This window comes from Trachurus japonicus, chromosome 10 (assembly GCF_045865225.1).
Source record: "Trachurus japonicus isolate A0001 chromosome 10, Traja_1.0".
NCBI lineage: Eukaryota > Metazoa > Chordata > Actinopteri > Carangiformes > Carangidae > Trachurus > Trachurus japonicus.
The window spans coordinates 16,198,847-16,215,124 of record NC_140916.1 but is presented as its reverse complement, the minus strand read 5'-3'; the positions used below and the strand labels follow the sequence as shown (position 1 = coordinate 16,215,124).

The 16,278-nt window shown below is 40.8% G+C and overlaps 2 protein-coding genes across 2 annotated transcripts; both read left to right on the top strand.

The window, feature by feature from the left end:
• Positions 1–5,078: 5,078 nt before the first annotated feature.
• rap2c (RAP2C, member of RAS oncogene family) lies at positions 5,079–8,575 on the top strand. Its single transcript, XM_085789583.1, has 3 exons — positions 5,079–5,384; positions 6,626–6,911; positions 7,494–8,575. Exons 1-2 carry the CDS (start codon positions 5,112–5,114, stop codon positions 6,902–6,904), a joined length of 552 nt encoding a protein of 183 aa, XP_085645709.1. The 5' UTR covers positions 5,079–5,111; the 3' UTR covers positions 6,905–6,911; positions 7,494–8,575.
• A 2,600-nt stretch (positions 8,576–11,175) lies between these two features.
• Positions 11,176–15,399, top strand: LOC146979623 (UDP-N-acetylglucosamine transferase subunit ALG13). The gene is made up of 4 exons (XM_085789584.1): positions 11,176–11,387; positions 12,640–12,802; positions 14,907–15,045; positions 15,144–15,399. Exons 1-4 carry the CDS (start codon positions 11,307–11,309, stop codon positions 15,253–15,255), a joined length of 495 nt encoding a protein of 164 aa, XP_085645710.1. The 5' UTR covers positions 11,176–11,306; the 3' UTR covers positions 15,256–15,399.
• Positions 15,400–16,278: the final 879 nt, after the last annotated feature.

The following is a 16,278-nucleotide window of genomic DNA, read 5'->3' as shown; positions in this document are numbered from 1 at the left end:
CATCATCATGCCTTTACTAACTGCTGTCCAGCTGAAAAAAAAACAAAAACAAACGGTATACTTGATACTTAAATGGTGCCTCTTGAGGCCAATGAATTTTAATGTACATTTAGACGTATGTATTGATGCACCAGAGTGTGTTAGTTATGGCATCTACAGTGTGGCCTGGGAAAAACTACGTTTCACCTCTTTTTCCCTTTCTCATTCTTTTAAACCTTATTTCCTTATGTGCAAAATGCTCTGATCATTGCGTCTAGTGACCAGATCCTTTAGCATGTGGACATTTGATTAAGTCCTGAGTGTACTTTTCCCGGGGCGCAAACAAAGGGCCTTATCTCACGATCACTGTATAAAGATGTGATAACTGTGTATGAAAATGACATGTATTAAGTAATTAAGTTAAGCTTTTTTTTAAATCTGACTTTAAGAAAACGCAGCATGAAAATAAAATAACTCATTTATATATATAGTTAATAGTTTGTGTAGACCAGGAAGAAAAAAAGATATATGAAAAATCATTTGTATACAATGATGGAGTCATTGGTAATAGTTGCTGTTGCTATGGCAACAAAATGACAACATGGCTACCTTTCTATTATCCTAATTGTGAATTTTTTTCACATTAATTGAAATAACGTACAACACTAACTTATTCAAGAAGGGAATGTCTAATTAGTTTGTCTTGTTATTGCAACATGATTAAATATTTTGTATGGAAAACATAAATCCTTGTAATATCCAAAGGTCCTTAGGGGAGATCAGGTGTTTATTTTGTTTTGTTTATTTGACCTTAATTGTTCTTTTGTTCTTGTACATGGTGTTTTTGAGAAATAAGAATGGACTTTGGCTTTTAAAGCAAACACCTACTTGTCAGGGAGGTAAAGAGGCTTTTGGACTAATTGAAAGATCTTCATCTTTTTTTTATTCCAAGTCAAACAAATCAGCGATCCTCATGGTGATGATGAGGAGGCGTGTTCCTCCTGCCTGCAGACTGAAGCCGTCACTCAGTTGTCTCTGTGCGGAGGTTTGAGGTTTCATTAGGAAGTTCTCTTCTTCAGTTTTGGTCAAGAACGTGGTCCAGAAGTCTCTTCCTGCCCAGCTGTGCTGGGTGATGTCGATCCTTACTGAGGTGTATATGAATGTGTGACGTTCACCTTGTTTGCACTTATGTACATAACTATGTCAAGATACTCAAAATTTATTTTGAATAAATATAGATAAGAGTTGATTAAAAATCAAATCAATGTATTGTTAATGATATGTCTATCATTTTATTACAGTATAAAAAGATCGCTTTGAGGGATCTGTTCTTTTGTTTGTTTGTTTTGCTGAAGCCCTGTTCCTCCCCAAGCATGACATTGCCTCGCTGTAAACCCCCAATAGTTTGCTTTAAAAAAGCTTTTCTCAGTTTATTTACAGCGACATTTTTGGTTAAGTGATATCTGACCCTGTTATCCAGTAACTGAGGTGGATTTGAGGAAATTGTCAGTCTGGAATATATATATAATAAACCAGTACTATCCTTGTTATTATATGCTCATGATTACAGAAAGGCAGGTGTATTCCTGTACCTCCATTGATACACCAAAATAAAGCACAGGGTCGCTCCACCTGAAGGCTGCAAAACAGTCAAAAAAAGAGGAGCAGATTAAAAAAATAAAATCAGACTTTAGAGGGACATACATGTAAGATAAGTTCTCAAAGTTTTAAATTCACTTTGATTTCTGTTATTTTGTGAAATGGATTCTTCTTTGCTCCCTTGTTGTCATTATCCAAAACAACAATAAATCTGAATTCTCCTCAGGATTTTAGTCAAAATTGCAAACAACCTGGTTTTCCAATGTTATTCTTGCAGCAGCAGCAGCAGCAACATCCTTACGCAACTGTGTTCCTGCAGATTTGGACATTTGATGCTCTTCGATTGCTCTCAGAGCCTGCAATTTTGTTGCCATGGCATTTGTCCTAGTGGTGGACTGACTGAGTCATCCTGGTGAATTGGTTCACAGCCCTCCGACTGTTGAATATTGACTTTAAAGTGTCTGTTTGCAGAGACGGATCTCTGTATGACATGTACCCAAACTCACCAAAGCTTCTCTACTGTGACTCACCAGCTCCCATAATCACTGCACGCTCAATGTACCGTATGGGAAAAGGTACCTGTGAAGTTGTATGAACATACTGTAGGTTTTCAGTTACCAACGAGGGAATAAGATTTTCAGTTTTATTTTAAAATGGATGTATTGTTACCATTATTTTAAAAAGTTAAGTTGTAATTGTGCCTTTATCATACTAAATGTAGTTTACCTTATTCATTCTACATGTGAATTGACTTAAAACAGCACAGGTGTTAAGTGTGTGTGAAAAAACGTATCCCTTTATTTAAAAATCCTCTGTTGGTGAGTCGTTATTACGTTGGGTACAGTCGCAGACTCAGTGACAGCCTACGGAAGGTGATGAGGGCCAAAGACTGTTCAGGACAAAGCCATATGAAAAAAACTCTCTCTGACACTCTAGGACAGACTTGAAAGTGACAGCTGTTTCTTAGTCACCTATCGCTTCACTCTGTTTTCTGCTTGTGGTGCTTGTATGTGCTGCTGTGCTACATGCCAATTTATTTTGCAGTGTATCGCTATTAAGAGTAAGTTACTGTGCCTATGATGAGTTCTGCGATTTCTGTTTTACCTTTAATAAAACACATAATTGTGATCCTCCTGTTGTGGGTTTTGTTGTTAATTATCTTTTTGTGTCACCCTTAATAAGAGATCTACCTTCTACCTTTTGTTTGTGTGTTTTGATTATCATCTGTCAAATACTGTATGCAGGCCAACATCTACATCCTCCAGTTAGCTTAGATTGTGGCCTTTGTATATCAGACCAAATAAACCAAATTGTTCTTTGTATCAAAATGATTGCATTAGCAGTATTAGCATTCAAGTATTAGAAACCCAGAAGATACAAAAACAGCTTTGAAGTTTCAAGTTTGTTGCACACACTTAACTGTGATGATACTGATGATGATCTTTAATCACAGTGGCTACAGATATGCATCCTAAGTTCATAATTGTTCATGAAATAAAAAAGTTTAAGTGACGTAATGATGATCAGTAAAGCTTTTTATGCCTGTTTCCTACAAGGTTTGACTTTTCTTTTCAACCAAATGTGTAATTTGTAAACAATTACATCCAACTTAAATCACACACACAGGGAAATGATTCATAGCCATATTATGCAGTTAATTAGTATGTTATTTGTGTTTGCCTGCACTTCAAGCTGCTAATCAGAGCCCAGCACCGCCCACATTTAACCTCACTACTCATGAACAAAAAAATACAGTTAGTCAAAATAACACATTGAATCAAGTGGCTAAATAGTGGCTGCTCTTTATTAGGCCCAGAACCGACAATTATCTTCTTAATAACTGACCTGTCATGTAATCTATAACATGTCACAAAGTAGTCGAAAAGACTCACCCACTCAGTTGTCCAGAGCAGAATGAGCAAATGTCAACCAGTAATAGAAGTTTTCTTTAATCATCATACCTGGCTAGTTCATGAAATTGTTAATGAAATTTAAAAAAAATGTTTGAGTGATGTAATGATCAGTAAAGCTTTTTATGTCTGTTTCTTACAAGGTTTGTCTATACTTTTCAACCAAATGTGTAATTTGTAAACAACTACCTCTGCATTTGAAGCAAGCCATCCCAGTAGTAGGCCTCAAGACAGTATCATCATTAAGTATCATGCTCCAACTAGAGCCTTGAGGTCAAGCAACCAGTTACGGCTGGTTTGCCCCAGATCTAAACTAAAGAGCAAGGGCGACAGAGCATTTGCAGTTGTGGCCCCAAAATTGTGGAACACCTTACCCCTCCACATCAGAACAGCTGAAACTCTTTTTAAAGCTTTTTAAATCACTTTTAAAGACTCACCTCTTTTCTCTGGCCTTCAACTCACCTTGACACCCTGACACCCTGACTTTTTATGTTTATCTCTTAGTATAATTATAGTTTTATCTTATCTTAGTAACTGTTTTTACTGCCCTATTTTACTGTTAATCTATGTTTGATGATTTTGTTGGTTTATTTATATTGCTAGCACTTGTACGTTGTGCAGCACTTTGGGCAACTAAGGTTGTTTTTAAATGTGCTATAGACCTTTTCAGAGAGTATAAACAAATACAGGTGGAGGATACAAATTAAGGCTCCATTCTATTTAGTGTAGCAGAGCGTTTTCTAATGAGCCACACCTGTCTTTGTTTATACTCTCTGAAAAGGTCTATAGAAATAAACTTTGAGTTGAGTTGAGGAGGAAGAGGCTTTTATTCTGAAAAGCAGCCACACCGGAAGTCTCGCTCTCGTTAGCGGAAGTCCGACCGTTAGCTTCAGGAAACTCGCCGCTGGAGAAAAAAAAAAAAAAGCAGCTTTTCTTTCTCTTTCACGGACTCGAACACGCACCGGAGCTGCGACAACAAACAAACTCCAGCCAATGGACCCTCCGACCGAGATACAGAAGCTGAGTTTGGTCTGTCGGTAGCTCCGCCCGGTGCAGCGAGCCGTCGGGCCGGGGAACCAGGACCAGGACGAGGCCCGGACGGACGGACAGACGGCGGCGGCGGCGGCGGCGGCGGCGGCTCGGTGTGTGTGTGTGTGTGTGTGTGAGTCGGGATTTGCATGCAGTGTGTCGGGGAAGTGTAATGTGTATGTTGCTGCCTGTAGCTCGGCAGCGGGTCCCCGGTAGTGGAGGTGGATGTGGCGGCGCTAGCAGCAGCAGCAGCGGCAGCAGCAGCGGCTCCTCCAGCGGAGCTAACACCGGAGCTAACGGCCGTTACCAGCCGCTTCCCGCAGGAAAACCGCCGCGAGTCCGAGTATGAGCGACAGACGTGGGTTTTAGCGACCGAGGAGGAGGAGGAGGGTTTGTTTTACACCGTGTGGCATCTGTCAGTCCGCTCGTCTGCTCTCATCACAGGCCTGATCCATGTTCGAGCGCGGAGCGAGTCCAGCAGCGGAGCTAAGTCTTAGTTAGCCGCTCGCCCGCCCGGTTGCCCGGTTACCCGGTCGGTCGGTTGCCCGGTTACCCGGTCGGTCGGTTGGTTAGCCCGCCGCCTCCACCGCCCCGATGAAAGAGTACAAAGTTGTCGTGTTGGGCAGCGGCGGCGTCGGCAAGTCCGCGCTCACCGTGCAGTTCGTCACCGGCACCTTCATCGAGAAATACGACCCGACCATCGAGGACTTCTACCGCAAGGAGATCGAGGTGGACTCGTCGCCGTCCGTGCTGGAGATCCTGGACACGGCGGGCACCGAGCAGTTCGCCTCCATGCGGGACCTGTACATCAAGAACGGGCAGGGCTTCATCCTGGTCTACAGCCTGGTCAACCAGCAGTCGTTTCAGGTAGATGGATGGACACCTCTCACTCACACATACACACACACAGGGAAATGATCCATAGCCATGAGCAGTTCATGTGGTCGAGGCTCCAGACTCAACAGGAGCGCAGTGGCCCCCTAAATCTGAAATATTATGAGCACATGCAGAACATTTAGGGCCACACACTGTAAATCGACTTGCAAAGCAAATATTCACATCTCCTTTTCATATATGATTCTCACACACATTGGTCTGACACCTGTAATGACAGATACCAGATCCTTTGAGTCGCCACTTCCACGTTTCACCCAGAAAAACAAAACAAAAAAACCCTACAAATTATTACTGGTTGCACATGCACAAGTAGATGAAAAAGTTACTTGCACTGACGCAAATTTTAGGTTCAAAATGCTCCCATTTAGGGGCAGTGTGGAGGCCTGGTGGTTATTTATGATTGCTTGCATCTCATGTAGACCAAGCAGACCAGCAGGCATTTCAGGTAGACACACCTGAGGCTATGGCTGTGCAAGTCTCCTCCTTATAAAAAAAAAAACACATACACGTACATGGAAATGATTCACAGCCATATTATGCAGTTAATGTAGTTATTTCTGTTTGCTTGCACATTATGTGGAGTAAGAGCTGCTAATCAGAGCCCACATTTAACCTCACTGCTCATGAACAAACTAATACATTTAGTCAGAAGTAACACGTTGAATCAATTGGCTGCTCTTTATTAGGCCACGGACCAGCGGTCGTCTTCTTAATCAATGATCTGTCATGTAATCTGTAACATGTCACAGAGTAGTTGAAAAGACTCGTCCAGTCAGTTGCCCAGAGCAGAACGAGCAAATGTTTTGTTGTTTGTGACCGACCAGTAATAGAAGTTATTTCTTTCCACTTCCACTGACGCTGGAACTGATTTATCATTGCAACCCTCACTTGTTGCATTGTAAATTAGCACTTCTTGATATAGTTACACAGTTAGTTTGTTGTGATTGTGGATATTTAAACAACAACTGAATATATGGTGCAGTCAGTGTATTTACAAATGTTGTAAAGAAAATGATCTTAATAACTGCTACATTATAGAGTTAATCTGCATTTTCTGTTCGCGTTGTATTCTGGGTATAATAAGTCACCTGTTTCGTTTATAGTAACTTAGTTTTTCGGTTTTTAAGTTATATGAAACTAGGACAGAAGCTCGGTGCTTTTCAGCAGCAACTACACTCATGCTCCTCTCTCTCTCTCTCTTCGTTTCTCAGGACATCAGACCGATGAGAGACCAAATAGTGAGAGTGAAACGCTTTGAGAAGGTGCCATTGATCCTGGTCGGGAACAAAGTCGACCTGGAGTCCGAGCGTGAGGTCGCCGGGTCGGACGGACGAGCTCTGGCTCAAGAGTGGGGCTGCCCGTTCATCGAAACGTCCGCCAAGAGCAAGACGATGGTGGACGAGCTGTTTGCGGAGATCGTGCGTCAGATGAATTACTCCACGCTGCCCGAGAAGCAGGAGCAGTGCTGCACAGCCTGCGTGGTGCAGTGAGGAAGAGGTACGAGCTCAGATGGTCCCTTCTTCTTTCCATACTTAAGTACAACACAGTGGACCACATACTTTCTTTTCTTTTTAAAAAACGTGATATGATAAAACGTCGCTGCAGTGCTTGTGTAAAAACGCTTCACAAGCTGAGGAGAAATGTGACACATGGATGACTGTGTGGTGTTTCAGTGCAGCGTGAGGGAGAGGAGTTATTCGGCTGCGAGTGCGAAAGACGAGTGGGTGGTGCTGCTCGGTGCAAACCGTTGGTTTTAGTTTGTTATCATAAGATCGCAGCAAGTATGCGGCATGAAGAACACAACTGTCTGAACAGCTCAGGGCCCGGGGAGAGGAAAAAGACCCCAAAGAGCAGAGACTAATGAAGCAGGCAGTGCTGCGAGCCGAGCCGTAGAAAGAGGAAAATGTAACATCCTGAAAAAGAAATTATGTTCCAAAACAGGAAGTTCACTTTAGATTCAGTGAGAGATGCTGTCTGGTGACTTCTGCCAACACATATGTGCCAGTTTTAACGCCATTTCAACCTGTTGTATTAATCATGTTTGTATATTTTTCTGTCTTTTTTTTTTTTTTTAAACAGATGTACAAAACGTCTGGATCACCACAAGCATTTTTGATGAACCGCAAAACAAGCTGACTTTGACCCCACTGACAAAAAAAAACTCACCACAGCGGGTAAAGTTTCCGTTTGCGGTAGTTTCTGTCGATCACAGAGCATCTGACAGGAAAGACGTCAGTCCTATTTTTGATATCACAACTGATGAAAGACGTTTCTGCTGCAACCTTAACGGCCTTTGTGATGACCCGGGATGGAGTCAGACAGGACGGACTTGGCCATCTGTGAAAACTTGTCTTTTTATTTTTTATTTTTTTTCTCCTTTTAGTCAGAAGTATCCCAGAAATAATAAACAGGAGTGTTTGTGAGGTTGCGGCTTCTTTTTAAAGCTGCTTTAATCACTATTATATACTTTATTATTACTTGTATTATGTCTCAAGTTTGAAATTTACAAAGTATTTCATAATATTGAAACATTTTGACTTTTAAGCATACATATTTCAAACAGTTGGCTGCCCAGGTAAGCTGGTGGTTTTACTTTGAAAATCTTGTCTAAATTAATCCAGACACAAACAACAGCAACAACACTACGTATTAGGAATTTTTTAACTTGATGACTGTGGATTAAACTTCATCCACTCGTCCACTCTGCTGCTGTGTGGTCTAAAATTTACCATTTTTATTCTCATAGTAGCCTGAGGCAGCTAAACTCATTTGAAAAGGTGCATGCTGAAAATTTAAAATGTTCTCCTAAATCAACTTGAAGTGATGAGGATGAGCCATTTTACTGTTTTTAGCTTGAATTCTGTCGGTCTCTCTACAAGGCATGAGTCGCGTGCACGCCGCCGGTCTTCCATCTGCAGTTTTCTCGAGGAGTCTCTTGCAGGAGAACGATTGTGGAACGACCAAAGGAAGCTCACATTGCATATTTGTGATTAACTTACATGATGTGTGTTGCTTTAAACGCAGGAGACGCTGATTTCATGTCATTAAATAACTTCTGCCGCAATGTGGTTTGATAAAAGTTCTGGCACAGTTAATCAGATTTAACTTTGTATTTTTCTTTCTTATAGTGACCTATTTATTAAAAACTAATGACATGGGTAGCCAGTTTTAAACTTTTAATTTTATACTAGTTTTTGCTTTTTGTGACTTTTCATGATTCGTGGTATATTTGTTTTGTTTTTGGGGTTTTTTTTTTTTTCAAAGCTGAGAATTTAACAGAGCCTTAAATAATTTCTGTTGCATCCTGGTCTCATGTTTCCTTTTTTTGTTTTTTCTCAAAAACAAACCGCTGTGATCATTTGGTAATAAACATGCTGGCCTTTCTGCTTTTGTCATGGGACCAAGTTACAGTTTTATCTTTGACAATTACATCTCATTTTAGCTTCAGGAACCAGTACGAATCAGCCAAATTCAATTTTTGCCTCAGTTTTCCCACTGGTCAAGCCTCCATTGTTCTGAATTATTGGTGGTGTCTGATGCAGGAGCTTTAAAACACAGTCATTTAAATTAAATGTAGAAGTGTAAAAGAGCTATTTTGACAATTGATAAAGTAAAAAAGCTCCTCAAACTTATGGACTTTCACTGTGAACTCAATGAGTTTGTGTTTTGACTGACATGTACTTATTGCTTTTAGACATTATCACACATCATTAAATGAGGAAATAATTATCAGATGAAGAGGTAATGAAAGTAACCGTCGGCTGCAGCTGTATCTATATTTATGGCCGTGATCAAACCTATGTAATTAAAGGTTGAGGTCACATTTTGATTCAGCTTTCTCGAAACAAAACTTTCCTGTGTCTGTGCCAGGAAAAAAAAAAGCACCGAGCAAAACAGTCGCCTCGCCATATGTTTGATCTTTTAGGTGAATTACACTTGCATATTAATGACATGGGGGGGGGGGTTGGAAAACTCCCCAAATTATCAGCACGAGGCTAGTGACATTTTTAGAGGCAGCGCACCTGTTTCCTCTGAAGAACGCAACACACACACACACACCCCGACATGTTCACTGAAAAACCTTCGGTTGGTTTGGTTGTGTGGAAGTGAATTATCATGGTATGAAGTGATGAATCCACAGGAGGATGGGCAGCAGAAAATAGTACTGTGATCAATAACTATCAATCTACAGAGATGGGAAAAAATGTGAATTCTGAACTGTTGTGGCTAATTTTTTATTTATTTGTTGTTTGCGGCCACACAGTGAATCCCCCTCGTGGTTTTCTATAGAAGGACGAGCCCACATAGACGCATATAATGTTTCATATCTTGGTTATAGAAACCAAAGCCATAAACCATTTTCTCAAGCTTCATCATCTAAAAATACCAACACACTTTTCACTTCCTCGTAGCTGCGTGTGTGTGTGTGTTTTATGCAACGACCTGGCTGATTGCACTTTGCAAGTTTGTTTTTTTTTTCTTGCATTTTTGTCACACATGGTGCCGCTGTAGTTTTCACATCCCACGGAGCACAAATCTGGCTCTTCTTCCTCCTCTCGCTCTGCAGTTGTCAGGTGGAGCTGCTGGCTGCTCGCTGAGCCTTTGCATCCTGCACCGAGCTTCGCAGCAGCAGCTGCTGTGTGGGTGTATATGTGTAATATGTTAAATTACAAAGCAGTTTTAGGACTTGTATGTTTGTGAACCGGTGTCTGCAGTCGTGCAGAGGCAAACACACAAGACTGAAAGATGTTAGCAGAGAAGAGAAGAGAATATCCAACCTGTTCCTTCACACTGATTGAACTACGGTTATTCATAAACGGACTTAAGCATCTACTTACTTTTCTTACTTACTCACTTTCCTCTTCCATTTATCATCTCACAATCCCAAAGGTTTATCTTTGGACCTTTTAAAGGGCTCTCACCTCCAGACTAAATCACCAAACTATCTCTTTCTCTAAATATGTATTATTTAAACCTCCACCCATCTAAACATGAGCAACCGTAAAATACTGCAAAATATTGAAAAATCTAATAATGTCACATATTAATTTATTCCTCTGTTGAGCTCCACAGCCTGTTCCAGCTACAGGATGTCTTCATATCAAATACTGTGCAGATTGAATTTGCAGGCTTGGGCATAAATCAAAGGCAATTCTTTGAAATAGACAAAGCTCCTATTCACTGTTTCTTCTAAATGAGGAGCAGATGCTCAAGTTCATCTGTTTGTCTCATTCACAGCAGGGTCATGTCGTGTCCTCGATTTCCTCACAATGAAGACGGACCTCTGTATGAATCAGTCTATTAATCAAACTATTTGTGTAGCATTTCTAATACAGATGATTGATGTACTAAGAAGAGAAGGATATGTCAAGAAAAGCTGACACAGACACAATCAATAGATTCTAAAAGCTTAGCAAATAAGAGCTTTGGAAAGTAACTAGATGAAGTGGAGTAATAGTTTTCATCTATCTATCTATCTATCTATCTATCTATCTATCTATCTATCTATCTATCTATCTATCTATCTATCTATCTATCTATCTATCTATCTATCTATCTATCTATCTATCTATCTATCTATCTATCTATCTATCTATCTATCTGATGTTAAATCTTTTTTATTACTATTACTATTGTGAAGGAGTCTGTAATGTTGTCGTTGATAGATGACGTCAGTGTGTATTGATGACGTTTCGCCTCCAGTCCTGCAGGTGGCGCACTGAGCTGTCGTCACTCCGGGACCGTGACGTTGCGACGTGAGGCGGAAGTGTCCGTCAGCTCTGTCCTGTGGCTGCAGGCTGCAGCAGGACGTGATGGAGAGGAGACTGTTGTGATGTGAAGTCGTTGAACTGAACCAACCGGCCTGAAACAGTCGGTTTCCACAGCGCGGACATGAAGACGGTGTTCGTGACCGTGGGCACCACGAGTTTCGACGAGCTCATCACGAGCGTCACGTCGTCGGAGGCCGCTCAGGTGAGAGAGAGAGAAGCAGAGTGACTGTCACTGCTCAACACTGTCACTGCTGTTACTGTTGTTTGGCCTTTGCTTCATTTCTCTTTATATAATACACCCATACGATTATGTTGTTGAGTTATACGATTCATAATATCTGTTATAAAGTAATAGAAGTGCATTTAGTCAACTTCTGTACAAATATGAGGTAGGCTACTTACACTTTACCCCGGTATTTCTTCTACTTTATATTTTTATATCAGCACATTCAGATAAAAGGGGAAATGCTGAACTTTTTCTGCACAATGTGGCCAAAGTCAAGTCATTTCAAGTCACACTCCGACCAAAATGCTTCACAGTTGGTGATGATGACGTTTTCTTTTTCTTAACTCAAGAATTTATTTTTGTTTTGTTTCTGTTTGTTTAATTTTCTTCATTTTCTACTTATTTGAATGAGATCCTTGCTGTATTTATTTATTTTATCCATTGTCTTTCTGAATATGAAACAGCTCTCGTGTTGTGTTATGTGTCAGTGTTTGACACTTTTTGTACACTTTGAACACTTAAATAAAGAAGGAAAAAAAAAATACTATTTTTGAACAACTTGGGGCTTAGGACAGTTGTTTGGATATTTCCTTGACCCTGAGAAACTGTAACAGGACACTTTTTTTCAGTACTTTCTGATACTTAATCAATAAAAAAACAGTTTACTACTCACTACATAAAGCTCTTTCCTCCCTCTACAGGTGTAGCTAATCAAATGAATGGCGTTTGAGTTGCTACACAGGTGTTGTTAATAAGACCAGTGATGGCTCCACCACATGCAGTTTTGTGACGTCAAAATGTGACGTCTGCTGTGAAAATGATCAATTTTTCTTTAGAATATCAGTTTTCAATTCCACTTTCTTCATTGGAGACTGTCCCACATTAAAACTGAGCGACTCATGAAGATTTAAAAATAAAGACAACGACTTGAACAAATTCTGCACAGATGGCAGTGTCTGATTCTCAGGAGGTGTTTTAAATCGGCAGAAAGTCACAGCACTTCTCAAACATACCAAATGTTCCTCAGCTGACTTTGGAGAAATATGTATAACAAGGATTTACGAGCCGATTACAGATCAAAAGAATTTAAGTCTGTGTGACCCTTTAAGCCACTTTAATTTAAAATACCAAATGGCAACAAATAGCTTTATTATCCAAACAATGCTCCTCTATCAAAGGAAACTTTCAGCTTGTGACCACTTTTTTGTTATGTGTCTTTCCCCTAAAGGCTTTAAAGGCTCGTGGATATGAGCGTTTGGTTCTTCAGGTTGGAAGAGGATCTGTCCTTCCAGCTGCCGACAGCTGTGCTCACATCAGCTTGGAGGCATTTCGATTCAAAGACTCTATAGCCGAGGACATCAAGCAGGCGGACCTCGTCATCAGCCATGCAGGTGAGTAAAAACAACAAAAACAGCGCCTCCCAACAGGACACTCCCTCTTACCACAACACACTCAGGGCATAAAAGGAGAATACACATGAGTCAAACATATTTCCTCTCTGTCACACTCAGCTGGGGCTGTTCGATGAGTTTAACTACTGTCTGCAGTAGAGTTTCTAATAAAAAAACGTCCATTTTAATAATTTGTGTCGTGCCAAAACAAGTGCTTTCTGTATTCGTTGCTTCTCCTGAAGGTGAACATGACTATGTAGAATTCAGAGGGAAAGTAAATACAGGTATGTGTGCAGTGTGCAAACATTAAACATTAGAAGTGATAAAAGTACAGCTGAGAATCAGCAGCAGACGGCGACAACACACGGGCGCCACACAGGATATACGAGTAGCAGCGGTGACAAAACAAGACGATAAGCAAGCTGTTAATGACATACACATACTCCTGTGTAACAAAAACATGTACAGGGTTGTTCTTGCATGAGTCCTCCTAACCCGTAAGAAGAGGATCCGATACGCTAACATTACAAAATGATCCATGAAATTCAAATGACAAAAAAACATAAATCACATGACGAGAGTGATGAGGAAAAAACAATCACATGGTTTCTGTTGGATAAATGCACCTGTGTAACAAATGTAACAAATTACAAATGCAACATAATCAGCGAATTCACTTAATACCCAAGACTGACAAACATGGCCTCAGATGGTTATCGGTAACACGGTTAACGGATTTATGCATGGAAATGAAGAAAACTGATGATGTAAGAATGTGAAAATGTCAATATATTGACGTCTCGCCTGTTTAAAGGTCCAGTGTGTAAAATGGGGGGAAAACCGTGTCATCTAGCGTTCAGATTCTAGTTTGCAGCGCTCGCTCGCTCGCTCGCACTCACCCCTCCGGCAAAGTGACGGTGGCCTCAGAGCAGAGGACAGAAAAACTTGTTTACCACGACTGGGAGAATTTCAGGAGCATGGAGCGATGAGGTGAAGATCTAAACCATTTTACCGTACGTCTGCTGTTTCCTCCTCCTCCTTTCCTTCCGCCTACTCGAGAAACGCGCTCTCTGGCTGGTTGGATCTACCGTTTGGGCTGCCGTAAAAACATGGCGGTGCAAAATGGCGACTCTCTCTAGAGCAAGACCCTTGCTATATAAAGAAGAATTAAAAGGTTACGAAAAACCAAACACATTTTATTTTATAGCATTTAAACACTAACACAAATATATTCATGGGTAGTATATTCAGATTTTGCCAATAAACCTTCACAATTATAACACACTGGACCTTTAAAGCAGAAGTAAGTGGTCCGGTCGTTTTGGCTAATGCTGCGTTCCAGGCAGGCTTTTGAAACCGTAAATTACAGTTTCAAGTCACGACTTACGACTTTGTAGCGTTCCGGACAACCCACTCGTGTTTTTCCGACCTGTTTTACCGGTGAAAGTCACTATAACGGCCACTCGTAACTTCCGACCGGTGAAGTCGTACCAGATCGAACTGGTACGACTTCACAGGTCGGAAAAACACGAGTTACGGGTTTCCTTGAACGCACCATAACAGTCCTCGTCGCTACATCACCACATTCACGGCATTGGCTGCACACACAGCCCTGCATGCCGTTCTCTCTCCTCATTGGATAAAAACTGTAGGATACGATAAAAGTTTTCTCCTCGGCTCAGAGCAGAGCAGAGTGACTGACAGACCCGTGTTTCAGACCAAACACTCTATGTAAGTGATTGCTGTCGGAAGATATAACTATTTAAGACTTATATTAACACAAAAATATCGCTTACTTCTGCTTTAAATAACATCATATACAGTACTGTATAGCACAGAAGAAAATATTCACATTTAAAACATGTTAATAGTATAATTAGAAAGATAGGGGAAAAAATTGAACCATAAAACCAGATTTACCAAAATACCTTTATTACATTTTATTAACGGAAACAACATTAAAAAGTAGATAATGAGTTCCGTTTTAGGCTTGTTTCAAATCTGTGTTTTGTATTTCAGTAAATTAATATCAGCAGCTCCAGAGGCTGAGAATGACCTCAGCTCTAGAGCAGAACAAAGATCGTGGTCTTGTTTTCCTCCTCAGGGGCAGGAAGCTGTTTGGAGACGCTCGGCGCAGGAAAACCTCTGCTGGTCGTCATCAACGACAAGCTGATGAACAACCACCAACTGGAGCTGGCCAGACAGCTGCACGCAGACGCACACCTGCTGTACTGCACATGCGAGTAAGTTCCTCACCGAGCTGCTACAGGTCGTACGCGATGTGAGTTTATGTGTGCGCAACAATACTAACACATTATTTTCCCTCTGATAATGTTTTCAGGACTCTGACAGAAACTCTGCGGACCATGGACCTCTCCGTTCTTCAGCCCTTCTCACCTGGACAGCCAAAACATTTTGCAAACTTTCTAGACAAAGCCGTCGGCCTTCGGTGACACTTTGGTTTTTGTAGCACTTGATCATTTTCACAGTATCATGTTGTAGCAGATGGTGACGCTGCCGAACTTCGAGTCTTTTCTATTTCTGTAATAATACATGTAATATATTACGCCTAATAACAGGGTTTGATTTCAACCTCCTGTGGTTGTTTTGAGTCATTTGTTTTTTTCCACTCTACATTACACAAGTGAAAGGAAACAACATGTTCCAGCCCGAGGACTTAAAGAGTTCAATAATACAAACGGTTCAGAGGGGCCGAGGGCATCGCTGCTCTGTAAGACGAACAAAGACCGCTTTGGTTGGAAAACTCCCGACCTCCGTAACCAACAAGCCTCAGGTTTTTCCTGTGATTTTTATCCTCATCTGAGTTCAAGGTGAGTGGCTCTGCTTGTTGGCCGGACCACAACAAAGGCCAGTCATGACATCATAAATGTCACTGACTGACTGAACCGCAGTCGAGCCGAGCTTGGATGCTGCAGGGAAGCAGAAGAGTACAATACACAACACCGGAGCCTCCCCTCTATTACAGCAAATAAACAACCTTCATTACTATACATAACATTGTTACTAGAGGAGGCTGAGGAAAAACTGAACACTGATGTAAGTGTAATAACTGATATAAGTGTAATAAAAGAAAAGGACTGAAAAATAATAAATGAAAAAGAAAGATAGTTTGCCTCCTGATTGGTCATTTTATAATTTAGTACAGCTGAAATGACGAATCAGTCTTTGTCTTTCAATTTCGTGTTTGGTAATTTTGTTAGATGATGTTGCAGCAATAAGATATACTAGTTTTTTACCTTGTCTTGCCATTTGTTACGTCACTTCTTATACATATTATTTTTTATTTCTGGCCTTCCTCAAGACAGCTGCTTTGTAAATCTAGAGATGGGAAATACCTAATGCCAACTTTAATTTTAGACAAAAGAACTCACGGCATCTGTTTTATAAGCATCGCTGTTCACTAATACATGCGGCCACACAGCTCTTTAAAGGTTAAACTTATGGTGAACTTATAT